Source organism: Ascaphus truei, chromosome 7 (genome assembly GCF_040206685.1).
Source record: "Ascaphus truei isolate aAscTru1 chromosome 7, aAscTru1.hap1, whole genome shotgun sequence".
Taxonomy (NCBI): domain Eukaryota; kingdom Metazoa; phylum Chordata; class Amphibia; order Anura; family Ascaphidae; genus Ascaphus; species Ascaphus truei.
In genome coordinates, this window is record NC_134489.1 from 41,904,712 (window position 1) to 41,924,451 (window position 19,740).

Here is a 19,740-nt window from a genome sequence, read left to right on the forward strand (position 1 = left end):
GGAGTTCAGAGTCGTTTGCCAAGTCACTCATAACAGAGCAAACCGTGTCACGGATAATCCCATCAAGAGGCAAAGTGCACCCAATTAGGGATTTAAAACCTCAAACCTATTCCAGGACTTTGACCTTATGAAATGGTTAGTTAGCGTGGAGACGGCATATAAAACATGCAAGGCATTTATTGGGGTATATGGTATTTTTATCCAGCATAAAAAAAATCAATAGTATATATGAAGAATGTTTAGGGCGATGTTCAGATTTAGGAGTTTATTCTAGATAAAATAAAGTGACCAATTGAGCCGATTTTGCCCCAAATTCACCATTGAAGTCATCGGGGCAACCCCCCACCCCACCCCCGATTGGATGCCCGTACGGTTCTTCCGATCGCATTCAACTATCTGTCTGATCTCGGTCACAGACGGAAACACAAACACTTTTGTTCAGGCTTAGACACTTTATTAGCAAAAAATAAGCAGAACACCTTCACAAGACAACTCGCACCTGAAATGTAACCCAGCACGGAGACTGTGCAAATCTACTTGTGTGCATTGTAACCGTCCCATGGTTTCAGACCTTCTTGCCCTGGAATTGGGGGCTCCTGATAAGGGCCTGGTGACAAGCCACCATCATACCCCCACAGAGATTCATGAACTCCTGGAAGTTCAGCTCCTTGTCCGCTTTGCCATCCACCGTTCCGTCCACCGAGTTCAAAAGGGTGCGCACAATGTTTGGGTCTTTTTGGTTCTGTTCAGGGGAGAAAAGGGAACAGACGAGCATGAAAGTCCACATGGTGCATGATCTCACATTGCAGGAGAACTAGGACAGCTTCTCCCAATGCTACGAAGAATGTACACATTGGAGAATACAGAAGAGAGGCAAACAGCAAAAAGGAGTGACAAAGAGACCGTGAGTAATAAGAAAGGGCATTCTCTGCATTAACAGCCCAATTAATTTATTCCACTAATGAGAATCCTTATACTCAAATGAGATTTTTTTGGGGGGGACCACACCCAAGCCTTGATTGTCTTGGTTTGTGCACCAAGTACAGAATGGAAGTGCCAATACCATTGCATTTGTTGGGAGGGTGTGGGGAGGGCAGCTTAAAAACATTGGGAACCCCTGGTCTAGTGGACAGATACCCAGATGTCTGGACACGGGGGAATACGCAGGTAAGGTGCATCGTCTTCTCCCATTACTTTCTTGAACACCAGCTGTCGGAGAGGCAGTAGGTGGACAGCCAATGAGAACAATTTAGTCGACCCATAGTCTTCTGCTTGCTTTACCCTTAAAATTCTTTACGTCAGAGATTCCCAACTCCGGTCCTCAAGGGGCCCCAACAGGCCAGGTATTAAGGATATCCCTGCTTCAGCACAGGTGCTTCGGTCAAAATGATGGAGCCACCTGTGCTAATGTAAGGATATTCTTCAAACCCGGACTGTTCCAGCTGCTCGAGGACCGGCGTCTGGCATCTCTGCTCTGCGTGATTCCTAACTTTGTCTCAGTTTAGAGAAGCCGTTACCTCTTTACGGGGGACGGGGTGCAGGGGGTCCCCAGAGCTGAACAGCATTGTTTCAGCTCTGGGGAACGCCCGATTCCCAAGTATGTTACGGGATTTCCTTGCATTTAAATCTCCCGTGTCACGCAGGTGAATAGGAAGCCAGCACGGCTTGCTACGGCCCACGGGACAGCTCCGGAGACCCCCACTTTCCATCCATGCAAACTAAAAACTGCTGAGGGGAACTGCACCTTTAGAGAGGAGGTGCTACCCGCTTCGGTTTGGAAGGCGGGGGGTTTTTCTCGTGTCACTTCCGAGATAGAGGAACTAGAATATTCTCGGAGCTTCTCTTAATGCACAAGACAAAAAAAAAATCTAAGTTACAGGCGCACTGCAGAGAACCCAACCCTATAATAAAGGCCAGCCAGGGGGAGAGCACCCTCTAGTGGTAGAAGCATAAAAAGCAGGATTAATGGATTCTGTATAAATTTTGGCAATCTGCGTTTTTTTTAATTTTTGTAATGCATTAAAAGCACAGTATTCACGCGGGGCCAATTTCTTACTTCCATATCCATCTCTCATTGTACGTTCACTCTTTGCAGTTTAACCCTTACGCCTCTTATCCATGAAGCCTCACCTACTGTCTCTGTAAGTCTCCCACCATACCTCTTAGATTGTAAGCTCTTCGGGGCAGGGATTTCCTTTCCTATTGTCTGATTTTGCTGCACTTATTGTATTATTATAATTCCCTGTACTGTATTCTTTGTGAAGCGCTGAGTACACTTTTGGCGCTATATAAATAAAGACATATAATACAATACAGCGTTTCTAAACCTTCTCCGCAGACACCTCAGCCAGACCAGTGATAAACAATGAATTACAAAGCACGTTTGCGCTAATCTTGTGCGTGAGAGTTTATGGCCTGGCTGGGGTCACTCCAAGGAAAAAAGGTTGAGAAACAGAGCGTTAAATTGGCAGGCTCTCTGCCCTTTGCCTGTCTTTTTAATATTGCTCTTTACCCCCATCCCCCTCTCGTTGGGCTCCATAAAACTTTTAATCAAGAAGATCAAGCTCAGCTAATTGCCCTAATGATCCCCATTAAGCTAAGATCCTTTATACTGTTCTCCTGAACTCTTTCCTGGGACAGATGCTGCAGAATCCCAGTTTTGGTAAATTGTGGAACAGTCTAGGAAGGTAAAAATAATAATATTAATAATAATAATAATGTCCTTTGGCGGAGTTTGCAGAGTTGGACACTATGGCTGGTTATAGATGAAAGCTCCAGTGAATCACCACTCACTGGGACACCCTCTGATTGTTCTACCCGTCAACAGAACCAAATCCTGGGAGGAGAAGGAAGGTTTTATAGGACTCTGGCTATCCCTTTAATCTACAAAGCAGAGGTGTAGCCATTAACATGCAGTAATAGCTGCCAGACACAGACCCCTGGGATTACATGCACCTAAAGCAGCAATCCCCCCTAAAATAGCCCTGCCCCTCTCTTTCACAGACAACAGAAATGCTTGAATTACACCCCTTCCTCCCCCAACAGGTCAGGTTTCAGGATATCCCAGCTTCAGCACAGGTGTCTCAATCAGAAGCTGTCAAAGGCTGAGCCATCTGTGCTGAAGCAGGGATACCCTTAAAACAAATATCCCTTCCTGGTTTCTACAGGGGGATACTGAAACGGTAGGCCAATTAGAAGGGCTTCCTGTTGGCCCACGTGACAGAAGATTTTAAACGGCCATTTTGTTTCCCCTGGAGGGACAGAGACACGGGTAACTTGACCGGCATCTTGGTAACCAGGGGGTTCACATAGCTGAAATTAATGCCATTCAGTTCTGGAGGTCCCCCTGCTTCCCGTCCTGTAAAATGCCCCCCCCCCCCCCCCCAAAACCTATGAGCCATCGGTATCGCTGCTTTAAACATGCGCCTTCTCAGGGGGAAGGGAGGTGCAGAGATACAGTCACAGGTCCCTTTCAATATGTATCCAAGTGGCCATACCCTGCTGGAACAGTAACTGGGTCCATGGTACCGCAGACTGTGCGGAGGCGTCCGCACGCCGAGCGAGCAGACTGCCTTAAGGCAGTGTTCGCGTCCACGCGGCGTGCGGGCGCAAGAAATAGGTTGAAACTGATTTCTTGGCGCGACAGGCGGTCACGTGAGCGGTTCGTTAATGAGGACGAACCAGCTCTGTGACGCCCCTAGGCACGCCCATGCCCAGGTAAGCGCCCGCTCACTGACCAGCCTCCGCACGAGCGGAGGCACCATGGCCCCAGCCGAAGAGCCAGAAGCCCTGTGACCCGTGTCCTGCAAGGTCGCAGCGAGCTGGAGGAGGGGGGTACGCCGACGCACTTACATCGGTGAAAGATTTCAGCTCCGTTTTCATGAAGGCCTCAAACTCCGTGTAGCACATCTGGCACTGGTCGCCTTTCTTGCCCGCGTAGTGCTGGAAGATGCGGATGAGACTCTCCATGGCGGTTTCCATGTCCGTAGGAGGGATCTTCTGCGGCTGAGGCTGTATACAGCAGCGGAGAAGGTAAGGGCAGGGTCAGCACAGGCTTCTTATATATCTGTACAGATAATAATTACAGCGGGGGCCAAGCATCCGAGGCAATGCGGGCCCAGACCGTAATATACAGACTGAATACCGTAATATACAGAATGGATACTGTAATATACAGAATGGATACTGTAATATACAGAATGGATACCGCATTCACTTAAATTACAGGGACACAGTCCTAAGTTTCGTTGCAGAGAGAGATTTCCCCAGAGCAGGGGGGCTCAACTCAAGTCCTGAAGATCCCCCCCAACAGGTCAGGTTTTCAGGATATCCCTGCTTCAGCACAGGTGGCTCAATCAGAAGCTCAGTCTTTGACCGAGCCTCTGATTTAATCACCTATGCTGAAGCAGGGATAGCCTGAAAACTTGACCTGTTGGGGGCGGGGGGGGGGGGGGGAAGAAATCTTAAGGACTTGAGTTGAGCACGCTTGCACAAAGTTTCCTTCCTGTGCCCCCTGCCTGGTCTCTTTCCCCCCCCCCCCCCCCGGCATGGCTCCGGCGTCAAACGTCATTAGACGCCGAGTTACCATGACGACGTGTCGCTGGAAGGCCAGGTAAGGGAGTTTTACAGCGGCCTCACGCGATCCCCAGCATTTAATGTAAATGCCTTCGGGGAGGCGCGGGGCCTCTAACCATCGCGCCCCCCCCAGAAAATCTCACCCCCCCACTATAGACTGAGCACCATTTAATTAACGCGAGTGCAGCATCCATTCTAAATAGTTGTACAAAGCAAACCCCGGTCACAACCATCCCAATGTGATGAGACACGTGACACCCGGTGACTGTCCTGCATGTCACGATGTTCCTCGAGTTTGTTGACACTAAACATTACAATGTAAACTTCGTTTGAGGGGAAAAGTTAATTATATCTTTAATGTTGTGTACAGAACAGCTTACACTGTGGGGATCACTTCTCAACGTCTCCTGGCTGCAAAATGGGAGCAAAGCTATTGCACCAGCATTACCAAACCCGACCGTGCCACAGAGAACATTTGATAAATGATCCCCTGTATCCGGAGTGGCCAACTCCAGTCCTCAAGGGCCACCAACAAGCCAGGCAGTATAGCTATCTCTGCTTCAGCACAGGTGGCTTAATCAGAATGACCTGTGCTGAAGCAGGGATATCCTTATAATCTTGTTGGTGACACTTGGACTGGCGTTGGCCACCCCTGACTGACACTGACACGTGTAATTTAAGCTGTGGGATGGAATATATAACCCAGCAATGCGAGTTTATGTTAATACTCTAGTAGTGTTCCCACCTTCTTCCCCGGGGGGCACTTGGAGAGCGCGTCATGACAAGCCACCATCATTCCACCAATGAGATTGAGGAACTCCTGGAAGTCCAGCTGCGCATTCTTCTTCCCATCCACCCCTCCGTCCACAGAGTTCATCATGGTGCGAAGGATGTTTGGGTCTTTCTGGTTCTGTATAGGAGAGAAGGAAACGGCAGAGCATTATAAAAATGCGAGAGAGAGAGCGCGCAAGAGAGAGCGCGCAAGAGAGAGCGCGCAAGAGAGAGCGCACAAGAGAGAGCGCGCAAGAGAGAGCGCGCAAGAGAGAGCGCGCAAGAGAGAGCGCGCAAGAGAGAGCGCGCAAGAGAGAGCGCGCAAGAGGTTCACGGCTTAGTGAATTAATGACAGTTATTGTGTTGGCTGCCAACAAATGGTTTTAAGCCAATTTTGCTGTATGAGGAGAGGATGCAGGAGAGTAAAGATGGAAGATATATGCCCTAGTGCTTCTACAGAGAAAGAGTAGTGGTTACATGGCGTAGCATCAGTCAGAAGCAGTTTGGGTTATTCCCTTCTCCATCACATTGTTCCACACGTTGCAGTCCCACTGAAAGGGCACGAATCCTCTGTGCACTTACATCAGTGAAAGACTTGAGCTCGGTTTTCATGAAGGCCTCAAACTCTTTGTAGCTCATCTGGCATTGGTCGCCTTCTTTGCCCGCGTAGCGCTGGAATATGGTGACGATTTTCTCCATGGAACGCTCCGTCTCGGTGGGAGCGTTCTGCCGCATCTGTGCCTGCACACAGCAGCGACAAGTCAAAAACAACACGCACACAACACACACACCACAACACACAACAGTTTGCCAGCCTCGTGGCAAATCATTTTATCTTCCTGGACCTCACGTTCTAAACATTCGACTGTAAGCTCTTTGGCGGAGGAAATCATACAAAGCACTGAGTGATTGTTCACACTTACAATAGTCTCCTTGGGGCGGAACTAGTGCAAACGTGGATTTAATCAACGGATAATTCCAATGGCTACCATAGTACAGCTCAACCCCCTTATAACGCCGTGCTTGGGGTCCAAAGACTCACATCGCGTTATAAGCAGATCGCGTTAGAAATAACGTACAATTGTATGCATTGTACAATAAAGTATTTAAGACACCAATAAATAGTGTTGTAAATTATTCATAAATACAAAAATTGGGAGCCACGCTTGCATCGCGCTATAAGTGGATCCGTGTTGTAGCGGATTGCGTTATAACGGGGTTGAGCTGTATTTTGTACTTGGTTTGCAGCCAGTGAATAGACCCAGAATTTGCACCAGATGGTGCATGCGTGGCAGGTACGTTAAAAGTGGTTTTGATGTTTCATTGGAAGATAATCCAAATCCTAAAGAGGAGATTAAAATACGTATAACTTGTCCCAGTTATTGTCCAATAATTGTGGTTTTGAAATGCGCATTCCTTATGGAGATCCTGCAGGTTCCCGGGGAAGGACCAATGGGATGAGAAACATTCACAATGTGCCTACTAGGTTCTAGACTAGGGGGGCTTAACTGCAGTCCGCAAACCCCCCCCCCCAACCGGTCAGGTTTCCAGGATATCCCTGCTTCAGCACAGGTGGCTCAGTCTTTGAATGAGGGTGTCTTGAGGACTGAAGACTAGCACCCCTATGCATCAAGGAAACTTGACATTAAATTGAAGTTGACCGAGGTATTTTTTTCCCCCCGTGGGCTTCCGCTCGTGATTTGGTGGGGGAGGGGAGGGGGAGGACCCCGCAGGAGGAATTAGGAATGAATTGAATGCAGCATACAAGATGAATTTCAGGTTGTGCCTCCCCCCCCCCTTTTTTTTTTTAAAATGTCATAAACATCATTAAATATCAGATGTAGCTGCAAGAACATAAAAAAACACCTTACGTCAAAAAGCACAACAAAGTTTCCGTTAATACATCAAACTATTTGTCCAAGTTTCACTGGTGAAAATGACAGCACCAGATTCTCCAACGCGGGGAGGCTCAACGCCAGGCCTCAAGGGCCGCGGGGAGGCTCAACGCCAGGCCTCAAGGGCCGCGGGGAGGCTCAACGCCAGGCCTCAAGGGCCGCGGGGAGGCTCAACGCCAGGCCTCAAGGGCCGCGGGGAGGCTCAACGCCAGGCCTCAAGGGCCGCGGGGAGGCTCAACGCCAGGCCTCAAGGGCCGCGGGGAGGCTCAACGCCAGGCCTCAAGGGCCGCGGGGAGGCTCAACACCAGGCCTCAAGGGCCGCGGGGAGGCTCAACGCCAGGCCTCAAGGGCCGCGGGGAGGCTCAACACCAGGCCTCAAGGGCCACCACCAGGCCAGGTACAAAGGATATCCCGACTTCCACACAGGTGGCTCAATCAGTGGCCCAGTCACTTTGACTGGCCCACCTGTGCTGAAGCAGGGAGATAAATCAATACTTGACCGGTTGACGGCTTCTTACTCTTAACGCATTACAGACTGTTCCAGCACGGAGCAGGGTTAAGGAGCTGACCGCACACGTCTGACCCTCCTGCTGATCACATGCAGAATCCTGGCAGCCCCGGGCTGTACACGGTTACAAACACGCCCCCACTTGCCTGGCCAGAACATAACAAAGGGAACAGGTTTTACAGATCGGGGAAGAAAACCAGCTCGAGGCAGGGAGCGGACATTCCTCATGCAGCCCTACGTGGAATTAGAGATGGGAGGGGGGGAGAGAAATGGTCTCAGCTCGAGCAGGGGTGCCCAACACCCACCCAACAGGTCATGTTATAAACGGATATCCCTGCTTCAGCACAGGTGGCTGAGCCTTGGACTGCACCACTTATGCTAAAGCAGGGATATCATGAAAACCTATCCTGTTTGGAGGTCTTGACTGGAGTTGCACTCTCCTGCTATATGGCACCTGGTAGGAAACACAATACACAGGTAGTACCAGAGTTGGCAACTGTGCTGACACTCTCCCCAGCTCCCCTACATGTAGCTAGGCAGGGACAGAATGGCGAAGAGACGCGCGCCCAACAACTTGTTTAGGGTCACAGGACCCCCCATACATCGCTGACCCCTCTGGTGTCCCCCCGTAGGGCGGAGAATAAAGTATGCCAGGCAAAGGGTTAAAGAGTGAAAACATTACATACAAAAAATGGCTGCGCACACAGAGTAAGACGCATAAAGATGGCGGTCGTGGTGCACGGTAAAGGGAGAGAAGTATAAACAGGAACACATCTCCAAAGTTATCCAATACACCAGCGCACACAGCATCACTTCGGTGATTTGTTCCTGGATATAGAAAAACAGGACAGGCACGCCGAGATCCAAAAGGTGACATTTATTCATCAACGTTTCGGCTCCCAACGGAGCCTTCATCAATTGTAATGTTAGGCCGTGCGTATAGTGCCCGCGACGGGCGACGTCGCCCAAAAACAAATGCGTTGCCGCCGCCGCGTTGCGGACTTTGGAAACTGGCAATATTTGATTTTTTCAAGGGCTGTCGCCTCATGTGACGGACCCTGAACCAATCAAATGCCAGTAAGCCCGCGACGCAAAGCGAAATATAACTTTCGCTAGCGGCGACGGGTGACGTCACCCGTTCCGGGCACTATACGCGCAGCCTTAGTGTGCAAACACGGGGAGCGCATATTTGGGAGGGGGCCCGATTTACTGGGACTGCTCCTTTTTTGTATTTTTTCACTTTATTTTATGTATAAAATGTGTAAACCAGGAAGTGATACAGTGAGAGTCACCGCTCGTTTTCCAGCATGTCCTGGGCACAGAGTTATGATGAGAAAGATACATGGTTACATTACTTCGTTACATTAAGTGAGCAGGGTTATACATTATATACAAGACATCGCATGCACAGTTAGGCTGCATCCATAGGACTGCAGCCATGCGGAGGCTGAGGGAAAGCGGGTGCTTTCCCTGGCCTTGGTCCGCGCGCCACCCGGGGGCGTGTCGGGGGGGGGGGGGGGCTGTGACGTCACGGAGCTGGTTCGCCCTCATTGGGCGAACCGCTCACGTGACCGGCCCTGCGCTCCCGTGAGCGCGAAAATCTATCTTTTGAAAAAGACCTGCGCTTCCGCACGCGTGCGCGAGCCCCTGCTAAAGCCGCTCTCATTGCGGCTGCACGGGCTCACTGAGAAGCGTCAGCGCTTAAGCCTTGCGGAACCGCGCTGAGGGGAAACATTATCTCTATCAGCGCGGCTTTAGACGGCGCTTCCGCAGGCGTGCGGAAGCGTGTGAAAATGCAGGAGACAGGCAAGTTTAAATTTTGCCACTCATGCAAGCGCAGGGCCGGTCATGTGACTGCCAGAAGCCAATGGCAGTCCGTGACATCGGCGCCGTGATGCCCTAGCCCCGCCTCCCGCCCTGCACACAAGCGCGATCGCTGACGCTCATGCAGGGACAGGAAAAATCTCCTGCGTGAGCAGGTGAGCGTCAGCGCTGCCCAGCGCTCTTCACTACACTATGTCCCAGGCCTTAGGCTTAGTCCATAGAGACTGAAGCCGGGCGGAGGGGCGCGGAGGCTCAGGGAAAGCGGTGCTTTCCCTGGGCTTAGAGCGCGCGCCGTCCGTGGGGGTGTCTGGGGGCGGGCCAGTGACGTCACGGAGCTGGTTCGCCCTCATTGGGCGAACCGCTCACGTGACCGGCCCTGCGCTCCGGCAAGCGAACAAACTTAACATTTGTTAAGACACAAGCTTCCGCAGGCGTGCGTAAGCGTGCGCGAGCCCCTGCTAAAGCCGCTCTCATTGCGGCTGCAGAGGCCCAGTGCCGAGCAGCAGCGCGCCTCAGCGCCTAAGCGCTGACCATGCCCGAGGCCTTATAGATAATATGTTATAGGCGTATGTAACAGTTACAGACCAGGTTAAAATGGGAGACAGCTTTAGTTTTGAAAGAACTTTAACTCTTCCTGTCATTTCCAACACCGTTTTTATTCTTATTCTGCAGTTTAAACTATTAAATGGGTTTATTCAATATCTACCGAAGCAGCCAGAGGAATTTAGCTGAAAACTGCCGAAATAGACTTGAGAATAAGCCCCTATATTTATGGAAGGTTGAAATGAAGCTCTCCCCAGAGAGCGCGCGCACACGCGCGCACACACACACACACACACACACACCACTAAACTTTATACGCGTTAAACTCATAGGATTTGGGGAGGATTTCTGCTTTCGTGGATTTGGTATAAGTGGCACATTGCCTGGGCACACACACGTTACCCAGCGCCATCCTCCTGGGGCTGCTACCCTTATTTCTTGCAGCGCACAGGGTGGCAGACGGGATCCCCCTCCATGCTGCAGGACTCCAGCACTTACCCTCCATGAATAATGTATATCATGAGGAAGGGCGTGACGCAGTTATGAAGATGATATCACGGCGTATCACACTTAAAGTAACAGCGCCAACAAAGGGTGCTTATTGCCCAAGAAAGATAGCGGCACAACCTTAACCTTTTGGCTGCCAGTTGTGCTGTGCAGTGTGTGGCAGGGCCCCTGGCAGTGGAAGGGTTAAGCCAAGCCGCCTACTAACCCAGAGCTTTCATGAGTAAGCAGCAGAGTCCGGATCCTGCCCCAGCTTGAAGGAAACACACACACACACACACACACACACACACACACTTGTGTTATAGGAAGGGAGAGATAACTACTGTATATAACAAGGGGCCACCTTTGTGAGGTGTGTGATAATACACAGGTTTGGGAGTAGCTGCCCAGCTGAAACAGCTGTATGGGCCAATGATATACATGTTATACAAGGAGCCAGGGCACAGTAACAGTAACAATGCAGAAGATGGGAGCGGTGCGGACACATTAAACTGTACTATGGAGAAGGGGCAAAAAGCCAGCACACCAAATGGTGAAATAAATGTCTTTACTAAGTCAGAGTTTCAGCTTCTCCCCGGGGCTATAACCCCAGTATATCACACACAATGATAGAGTTTGTATAACATACAGTACCCTCCAGCTGCACATGGTCACACATAACTATGCTGCCCCTGATACATGACTTTAACATGTAAGTAACAGTTCCTGCAGTGCTGCCCGGCCCGGGGACAGGGGCTGTGCTGCGGGGGGAGAGAGTCGGACTTACCATGATGAGGAGGAGGTGGGCGAGCAGAGAGAGGATAACTGTGTAGGTGAGCGAGAGATCTCTGTAGGAAGCACACAGCTGGGAGGGATGAATTAAATGCGCACAGAGCCGCACCCTGATCCTCCTCCAACACCCCTTCCCCCCCCCCCCAAATAACTTCTACATTCCTGCCTGTGAGCTGCAGTACAACCCCGGGGCTGGGCGTGGGGAGGAGAGCCTGCTGGGCGTGGGGAGGAGAGCCTGCTGGGCGTGGGGAGGAGAGCCTGCTGGGCGTGGGGAGGAGAGCCTGCTGTGCGTGGGGAGGAGAGTCTGCTGTGCGTGGGGAGGAGAGTCTGCTGTGCGTGGGGAGGAGAGTCTGCTGTGTGTGGGGAGGAGAGCCTGCTGTATGTGGGGAGGAGAGCCTACTGGGCGTGGGGAGGAGGGTGCTATAAAGAGATAATCAATGGATACACAGAGGTAGACGAATCCCCAAGAGCTGATTCACATGGGGCAAATACTGCGAGACAAAAGGACACAGACATGCCCCTCTGTGACCCAGTGGGGGAAGAATCCTTCTCATTGCCCTGCAGATGCCTCTCTGTGACCCAGTGGGGGGCAGAATCCTTCTTATTGGCCTGCAGATGCACCCGTTGACACAGAGGGGGCAGAATCCTTCTCATTGCCCTGCACATGCCCCCCTGTGATCTTAAGGGTGATAGAATCATCTGCACAGGTGTTATAGAGAGAACCCCTCAACCCAGGTCCTATTTATTATAAAGGGGGGTCAGCCCCTCACCCAAATCTTATAGGCAGGGTGTATGCAGAAGGAGCGGGGGCGCCTCTGCAACATGCAGGGAGAGTCTGAGGGTTATGGGAAGGGCTGTTACTTTGTTGTATGTGCATAGTGATACAATATGTTTGGCAGGCACTGTATAAAGGAGAGGGGGGTTAATATGTAACTTGTGTATACTAACTGTAAATACCCCCCCCCCCCCCCCACGCATGCCCACATTCCCGTGTCAGACAGGTCTGCAACCCTGCCCTTCCCCATTATCTCTTAGCATACCATGCTTTCATTGCAGCCAGGGATTCTGGGTAATGACATGCACATGAGTTCAATGTGTCACCTTTTGCTTCTAATTCATTTTAACATGGGACCCCTATAAGCGGATGCCTGCCACATTACACCGCTGTTCAGCGCAGTAGGAGTTACAGGAATGCATGTGATATATTTATTTGCTGTACGGTGATGGGTTTTTGTAATTTCTTTACCCACCATAACTTATTTAACTAGCGGATAACCGTGGGCTGTGCAAACCCTGTTATGTCAGAAGAGAAATGACACAGCCTGGTTTAAAAACTCCTATTATTCACTGCACTTTGACAGTTCAAAACAGGGCCCCAGCTTTGTTCTCGTGTAGACACACGGAACTGGTTTCCTTTGTAACTGTTCACCAGCTCAGACAAGTCATTAAAAACCAGAGCCCCGGGTCTGCGTTACCACACCTACGCCAAAGGCTCAACTGCACTCCTAATACACGGTATGCGGTACGTTCTCGTGATAAACCCACGTGCACTGATCACTAGTGCACTGAGGCCCAGGACTGGAGAGTGCATGGGACTGAGTATTTAGGGGCAATCCAGCTTGGCTCACAAAAACATTTAGTCAACAAATGTAATCATACTTAAAGCAAAGATTACGAATGTTTTGTTTAACTTGTTAACAGAGCCTCTGTGTGGGGTCAGAGCTTGTCCAGCAAATGGGCATATTATTCATCATTTTTTAACCTTGTTACTGTATTTTTGTTCCATGCCCTGATTTATGCTGCTTGGGCTCTAACTAGCATCATATGTCTTTCCTTAGCACGGTTTAGATCAGTGGTTATTAACCTTTTTTTGGTTAAGGAACCCTAAAATTAGATTGTGACATTCTGGGGGACCCCTACCCTCTCCCCCTGTCTCTCTCATAACCCCCCATCTCTCTGTTCCCCTCTCTCCCCGCTTACACCCTGCCCCTTCTCTCTTCCCCCTTACTCATCTTCTGTCTACACTCACTCACACTCTCTCTGCGGGTCAAAGACTGAGCCAACTGTGCAGAAGCAGGTATATCCTGAAATCGACTGTCACTGGTGCTGAAGCAGGGTTATCATTAAATCCTGTCCTGTTGGTGGCCCTTGAGGACTGGAGTTACCCACCCCTGTGCTAAGCGATGTCATGTTTAAGAGTCCCCAAAACTGAGAAATATATGTATTATTCTGACTGAAGGGACCATTGGAATCATAATCCTGAAAGAGAAATGAATGAAAGCGCTATACTATACTAACGCTGTTATATACAGAGACGATGCTGTAAAGCTAAAATAATCAGTGTTTGCTTATCACATTCATTTTAATATTAAAACCTTTTCTTTAGTGATTTTTGGAGAGTAACGTCATCGATGTCTCCAAATGGTCAGCTACGAAGTTGGTCACTTTCGATGCACGAGGTTCAGGATCCTATGTGATCGGAAATGTCCATATTTACAGAGAACCTTCTTTTCCCCAATATCGTCTTTATTTATCATCCCATTGTAACACGTGAAATGCGTTCGGGTTTCCTCTTTGTGAGGCCCTCATATTGCGCGGCGCCAGGCTGTAGCGTAGTTTATTGCGCGGCGCCAGGCTGTAGCGTAGTTAGTTTATTGCGTGTGTGAGTCCGGTACTGGCTGTACCCGGGCGGGTATCAGTGGGAAACTTCTCCTCCACCTTTTACTAGCAGGGGGCCTTTATATCATTCTAGTAGGGGTCCATATTATATATTTGTATAATAGTTGTTGTGGTTTAACCTGTTCTTGATATTTATGTAATAAATACATTTTTTGTCCGAAGTATCCGGCCTCGCCTGTTGCCTGCCCACACGTGGAAGATTTCTTTCCCATCCTTGTGATTGGGGTGTTTTCCCATATTTTATTATTCCCTTGTCTTCAGGGGAGCCCCCGACCAGGGGCTGGCCGGCAAATTTTAGCCCAGGGGGTAAGCCCAAGAACCAGGTGGCCCACACACCATATACACAGATGCACACACCAGATACACGCACCATACACAGATGTGCACACATCACACATATACCGTGCACCACACATGCTATGCATGTATTATATACAGATACAGCATATATGCACACTATATACATACAGCTGTAACCAGGGCAGCCGACAGGGGGGAAGAGCCGGGACAAGTGTCCCAGGCCCGGTGGCTGTGGGGGGGGGGGGGCCTGGCCGGCTGGTGCTGCAACTTCTGTAACCAGCTGCATGGACTCTGGTTGCCACTGCTGTGTCCCAGCTCCCCCCAGCTGCTGCCTCCTCTTACCACGCCGGGCCTCTATCTCCCGCAAGTGCATGCAGGAAGCTGGGTGCACCCGGAAGTCAGGCCCAGCTACCGGCGGGAGAGAGAGGCCTGGCGTGGGAAGAGGAGGCAGCAGCTGGGGAGAGCCGGGGCCCGGTAGGGCTAACAGAGGTAACTGGGAATTGTATGTCTGGGGGGTATTATGTGGTGGTAATTGTATTTCTGAGGGGTAATTGTATTTGTGGGGGGGGGGGGGTGGTGGTAATTGTATTGGGGGTGGTGGTAATTGTATTGGGGGTAGTGGTAATTGGATCTGGGGTGGGGTAGTAGTGTTTGTATCTAGTGGGGGGGTGTTTGCACCTGGGGGGAGGGGGGGCTAGTGGTGTCTGTATTTGAAGGGGTAGTTTTGTATCGGGAGGATTGGTATTGTGTGTTTACGGGTGGCGGGCGTGGGGGGTGGGTTGTATGGGTATTGAGGGGAATTGTGTGTGTGGCCAGGGGAGGAGGGGGGGCTGAGTGAGAGGGGGAGAGAGGGAGGGGGGAAAAGTGAGAGAAATACAGGTGTGAAAGGGGAGGACTTGCAAGGCTGCTGACGGGGGGGGGGGGGGGATGGGGGGGAAGCTGTAGTCTCTGTGTATGCGTCTCTCTGACTGTCTCAGTTTGAGCTTCCTGCCACACGCAACATGGCTGCTTCAGGCCCCCAAGGGGGAGCTACTTCTGTTTTACCCTCCTACCTCATACGTCCGACTGCTGATTGGCTCGCAAAGTGGGTGGGCGAGCATGCACTTTTCAACTTAACGTTATTTTTTTTTAAAGTCACAAACCGATATACTGATTGCTGTGCACCTCTTTTTAATTATTATTCTGTATATTACACCTTTTAGTAGTAAAGATGCGCGCGGTCTCAAACGATCCCCTGGATTCACAATAGGTGTCTCCCTCTGCAGCTCTCACCCTCCCGTGATCAGCGGGGTAATTACGAAACATGCAAACAAAAAGAAAGTGCAAAACGGGAAAAACACAATTAATAAAGAATATAACCTTTACAGTAACCTTAAAAATTACATGCTACAAAACATTACATAAAATAAGGGTTCACATGAAGCCCCACACTCACAGTTGCAGAGTACTACCCTGAAACAAAGCCCATAGGTCTAATGGTATTAAAAAGTCCTGCGATATGGTCAGATGTTACCACCGCTTACATTGAGTGTAAACAGGGACCGCTCTTCATGCAAGCTAGGAAAGAAACCACCGCAGTCTCTCGAGCCCCTGTCGTCACGGCCGCTCTCCACTGCGTGATGGCACCTTTTAGCTCTGGGGTTCTCAACTCCAGTCCTCAAAACCCTCCAACAAGTCAGGTTTTCAGGATAACCCTGCTTCAGCACAGGTGGCTCAATCAGGGGCTCAGTTGAAGAGCCACCTGTGCTGAAGCAGGGACTGGTTGAGACACCTGTACTGAAGCAGGGACTGGTTGAGCCACCTGTGCTGAAGCAGGGAATAATTGAGCCACCTGTGCTGAAGCAGGGACTGGTTGAACCACCTGTGCTGAAGCAGAGATATCCTGGGTGTCTTGAGTGGAATTGAGAACCCCTGCCTTAACCGATTGAGGAAAAATAAGAGCGGTGCAGGTACCTTACCTGTGCAAGGCCCTTACTTGTGCAATGACCGTACTTGTGCAAGGCCCTTACCTGTGCAAGGCCCTTACCTGTGCAAGACCCTTACCTGTGCAAGACCCTTACCTGTGCAAGACCCTTACCTGTGCAAGGCCCTGCTCAACGTACATTGGCAAACAAAAAAAAGAAGCTTGAGGAAATGAAACCGCTGTAAAGTTTCCGCTTGTTATGTTTACAGATCGGCTTTTATAATACACACAGATGGCTAAAGAGTAAAGAGCCAATCACCCAGAATGAACCCTGCGTACATTAAGGGGCTTATTCTACGACATTCCCGACTGATATCAATGGCTAATTCTGTCCGAAAACGGCTGCTTGTGCTGGAAGGCCCTAACTTTAAATATCTCTTACATTATCCTTGGTTTATTTGGTTCTGGACGGACGGTTGAACTCCGCTTGGGGCCTTTCTGTTGGACATCATTTCGGTGGCGTGACTGGTTCCACCAGTGTCATGGCCTTAAAGTTATTATCATCTTCTCAGTAAGACCGACCTCGATCCTACAGACCTATTATTAACATATCACTCTCAACATAGTGATGTCTCAGAGTCCCTACACTCATAATGGCTGTCACATGAATAGCTCTATATAACATATATAAAGGTAATAAAATGCAAATATAAAACAATAATTACCAATACAACAACTCATATAAATATCGACGCATCGATTGACCCACGGGCCTAAATAAGAGATGGAAGGAAAAAAATAGGAAAAATATAATTAAGTACATGGCACCTGTACTATACAAAAAACAATCCACATATATCTCCTATACATCTACAGGAGTGGATGACAGTAAATAGTAGCATAAAATGATATTATACAAAAGCCCCAATGTCAATACCGACATTTAATCCACAGGGGACTAATGTATTTAACAAGTGAATCCAATATGTTTCTCGTTGTGCTAGTTGCCTAAGTCTATCTCCACCCCTCCAGCTGATAGGGACATCTTCAATACCTTTATAAATTAAGGACATTGGATCAGAATTGTGAAACATATGATAATGTTTAGAAACATGATGGGTCAAAATACTTTTCTTTAGGTTCCCTAGGTGTTCTAGTATTCGTACCCGTAGGGGTCTTGATGTCCGCCCTACATATTGGACACCGCCCGGTCTCTTATTTAGGCCCGTGGGTCGATCGATGCGTCGATATTTATATGAGTTGTTGTATTAGTAATTATTGTTTTATATTTGCATTTTAATAAATGTATATATATTATATAGAGCTATTCATGTGGCAGCTATTATGAGTGTAGGGACTCTTTGAGACATCACTATGTTGAGAGTGATGTGTTAATAATAAAAGCACTAATTCGGCTATTTGAAACATCATTGCCTATTGAGTATATATTGTCTTTATATGTATTATTGTTACTTCTATACATTTGAGTATATGCCCATTGAGGCATACAGGTATTGTGTATACAACACGTTTAGCAACACGTGTAATAGGAATTAGGTTATTATCATCGTGAAGCTAATTAAATTAATGAGCCTGCCTGTATAAACTATGGTATGGAATAGATAGTTATGGTTCATGAGGAAGTCGCCAAGACGAAACGCATAGAGCCCACCTTCCGTCGCAAGAGGTCCTGGCAGCCGGAGATAGACCATGTGGGAACTTCCGACCTCACTGTCGTCAGAGCCGGAAGTGACGTATGCGGAAGACGCGAACACACACGCCGGCTAAGAGAACGCTGAGACCGGGATTTCGTACAATACACTATTGTGGAGTGTTAAATGTGAGTGCATTTCCACATGTTTGCTGCAAATGTCTATGAGTAGAATTCTTTGATATACTACACCATAAGAGTCTTTCTCTTTTTTACGATTGCCCCCTGGGGAGAGCCTATACCTATTCGGGGGGATCTACGTGGAAGGTCATCTACCTGTACCCGCTCTTATCAGAGAGAGATAGTGTCGCTGATATGCGTCATTGAATTGGATAGAATGTGAGTTGAATGATTTTAACCCTCCCTCACTGAATGTGAATGTGAAAGTTGGTTGCAGTATGTTGTGTTTTTTATTCTTTGCATGGCTTCGTTGTGAACACTCAGCACTCCCCTAAATTTGGAATCTTCAAGCAAAATAGACTACAGAACAGTTTATTAAGGGTTTTTATAAGCTGCTTTTTATATGCTCTCTTTTTCACTTGTATTTCAGTTTAATGGTGTGGGTACGAATATTCACTATTTTTTGTTGATTTAATCATTTATTTTCTACTGGGTTGTTAATTCCCGAGTTTTCACTTAATTGGTGTTATTTAACACTTTATATGATATATTTGCACATTTTAGAATTGTAAGAGAGCGCTCAATTACTTATGCTTAGATCTTGATTCTATAGACCTCGATCCTACCGACCTCAATCCTACCGACCTCAATCCTGCCGACATCGATTCTGCCGACCTTGATCTTACCGACCTTGATCCTACTGTCCTCGATCCAACCGATCTCGATGCTACAGACCTCGATCCTACTGTCCTCGATTCTACCGACCTCGACTTTACCAACCTCGATTCTACCAACCTCGATCCTCAGACCTCGATTCTACCGACCTCGATCCTACCAACGGACTTCGATCCTACCGACCGCGATCCTCAGACCTCAATCCTACTGTCCTCGATCCTACCGACCTCGATCCTACAGACCTCGATCCTCACACCTCGATCCTCAGACCTCGATCTAACCGATCTCGATGCTACAGACCTCGATGCTACAGACCTCGATCCTACTGTCCTCGATTCTACCGACCTCGACTTTACCAACCTCGATTCTACCGACCTCGATCCTACCGACCTCGATTCTACCGACCTCGATCCTACCAACGGACCTCGATCCTACCGACCGCGATCCTCAGACCTCAACCCTACTGTCCTCGATCCTACCGACCTCGATTCTACCGACCTCAATCCTACTGACCTCGATCCTCAGACCTCGATTGAGCCACCCGTGCTGAAGCAGCGACTGATTGAGCCACTTGTGCTGAAGCAGGGATATCCTGAAAACCTGAACTGTGGCGGGGGCTTGAGGACTTGAGTTGAGCCCCCTGAAATAATTAACATACTCTGAGGTGGCAGGGATCTTAATTGTCACATTAACACGTTACTTAGATGTGATGCAGCCACAGAAAGATTGAATATCTCGTCACTGAGTAGGGGAATGAGAATGACCCCAAACTAGCTGTGTGTGATTCGGCCCTTCAGCTGCGATAGGTTTCATATCAATTCGATTGAAAAAATAAAAATATGGAACACAGGGTTTTATTACAGGGTTTTTTTTATTGCTTTTCTTTAGCTACTACAAGAAACGTTAGGAAATCAGATTAGAAGGAGAGGCAAAGGGGGAAAGGTTTGCTAAGCAGCTC

General features: G+C 49.0%; 2 protein-coding genes across 2 annotated transcripts; one reads left to right on the forward strand and one right to left on the reverse strand.

The window, feature by feature from the left end:
* Positions 1 to 432: 432 nt before the first annotated feature.
* Positions 433 to 11,531, reverse strand: LOC142499143 (uncharacterized). The gene is made up of 5 exons (XM_075608091.1): positions 11,390 to 11,531; positions 5,929 to 6,087; positions 5,321 to 5,485; positions 3,853 to 4,011; positions 433 to 742 (listed from the first exon to the last, which is right to left on the reverse strand). The coding sequence occupies exons 1-5, from the start codon at positions 11,390 to 11,392 to the stop codon at positions 566 to 568; spliced, it is 663 nt and encodes a 220-aa protein (XP_075464206.1). The 5' UTR covers positions 11,393 to 11,531; the 3' UTR covers positions 433 to 565.
* Positions 11,532 to 14,657: 3,126 nt separating this feature from the next.
* On the forward strand, positions 14,658 to 19,529 carry LOC142499970 (uncharacterized). The gene is made up of 2 exons (XM_075610027.1): positions 14,658 to 14,862; positions 18,721 to 19,529. Exons 1-2 carry the CDS (start codon positions 14,658 to 14,660, stop codon positions 19,410 to 19,412), a joined length of 897 nt encoding a protein of 298 aa, XP_075466142.1. The 3' UTR covers positions 19,413 to 19,529.
* Positions 19,530 to 19,740: the final 211 nt, after the last annotated feature.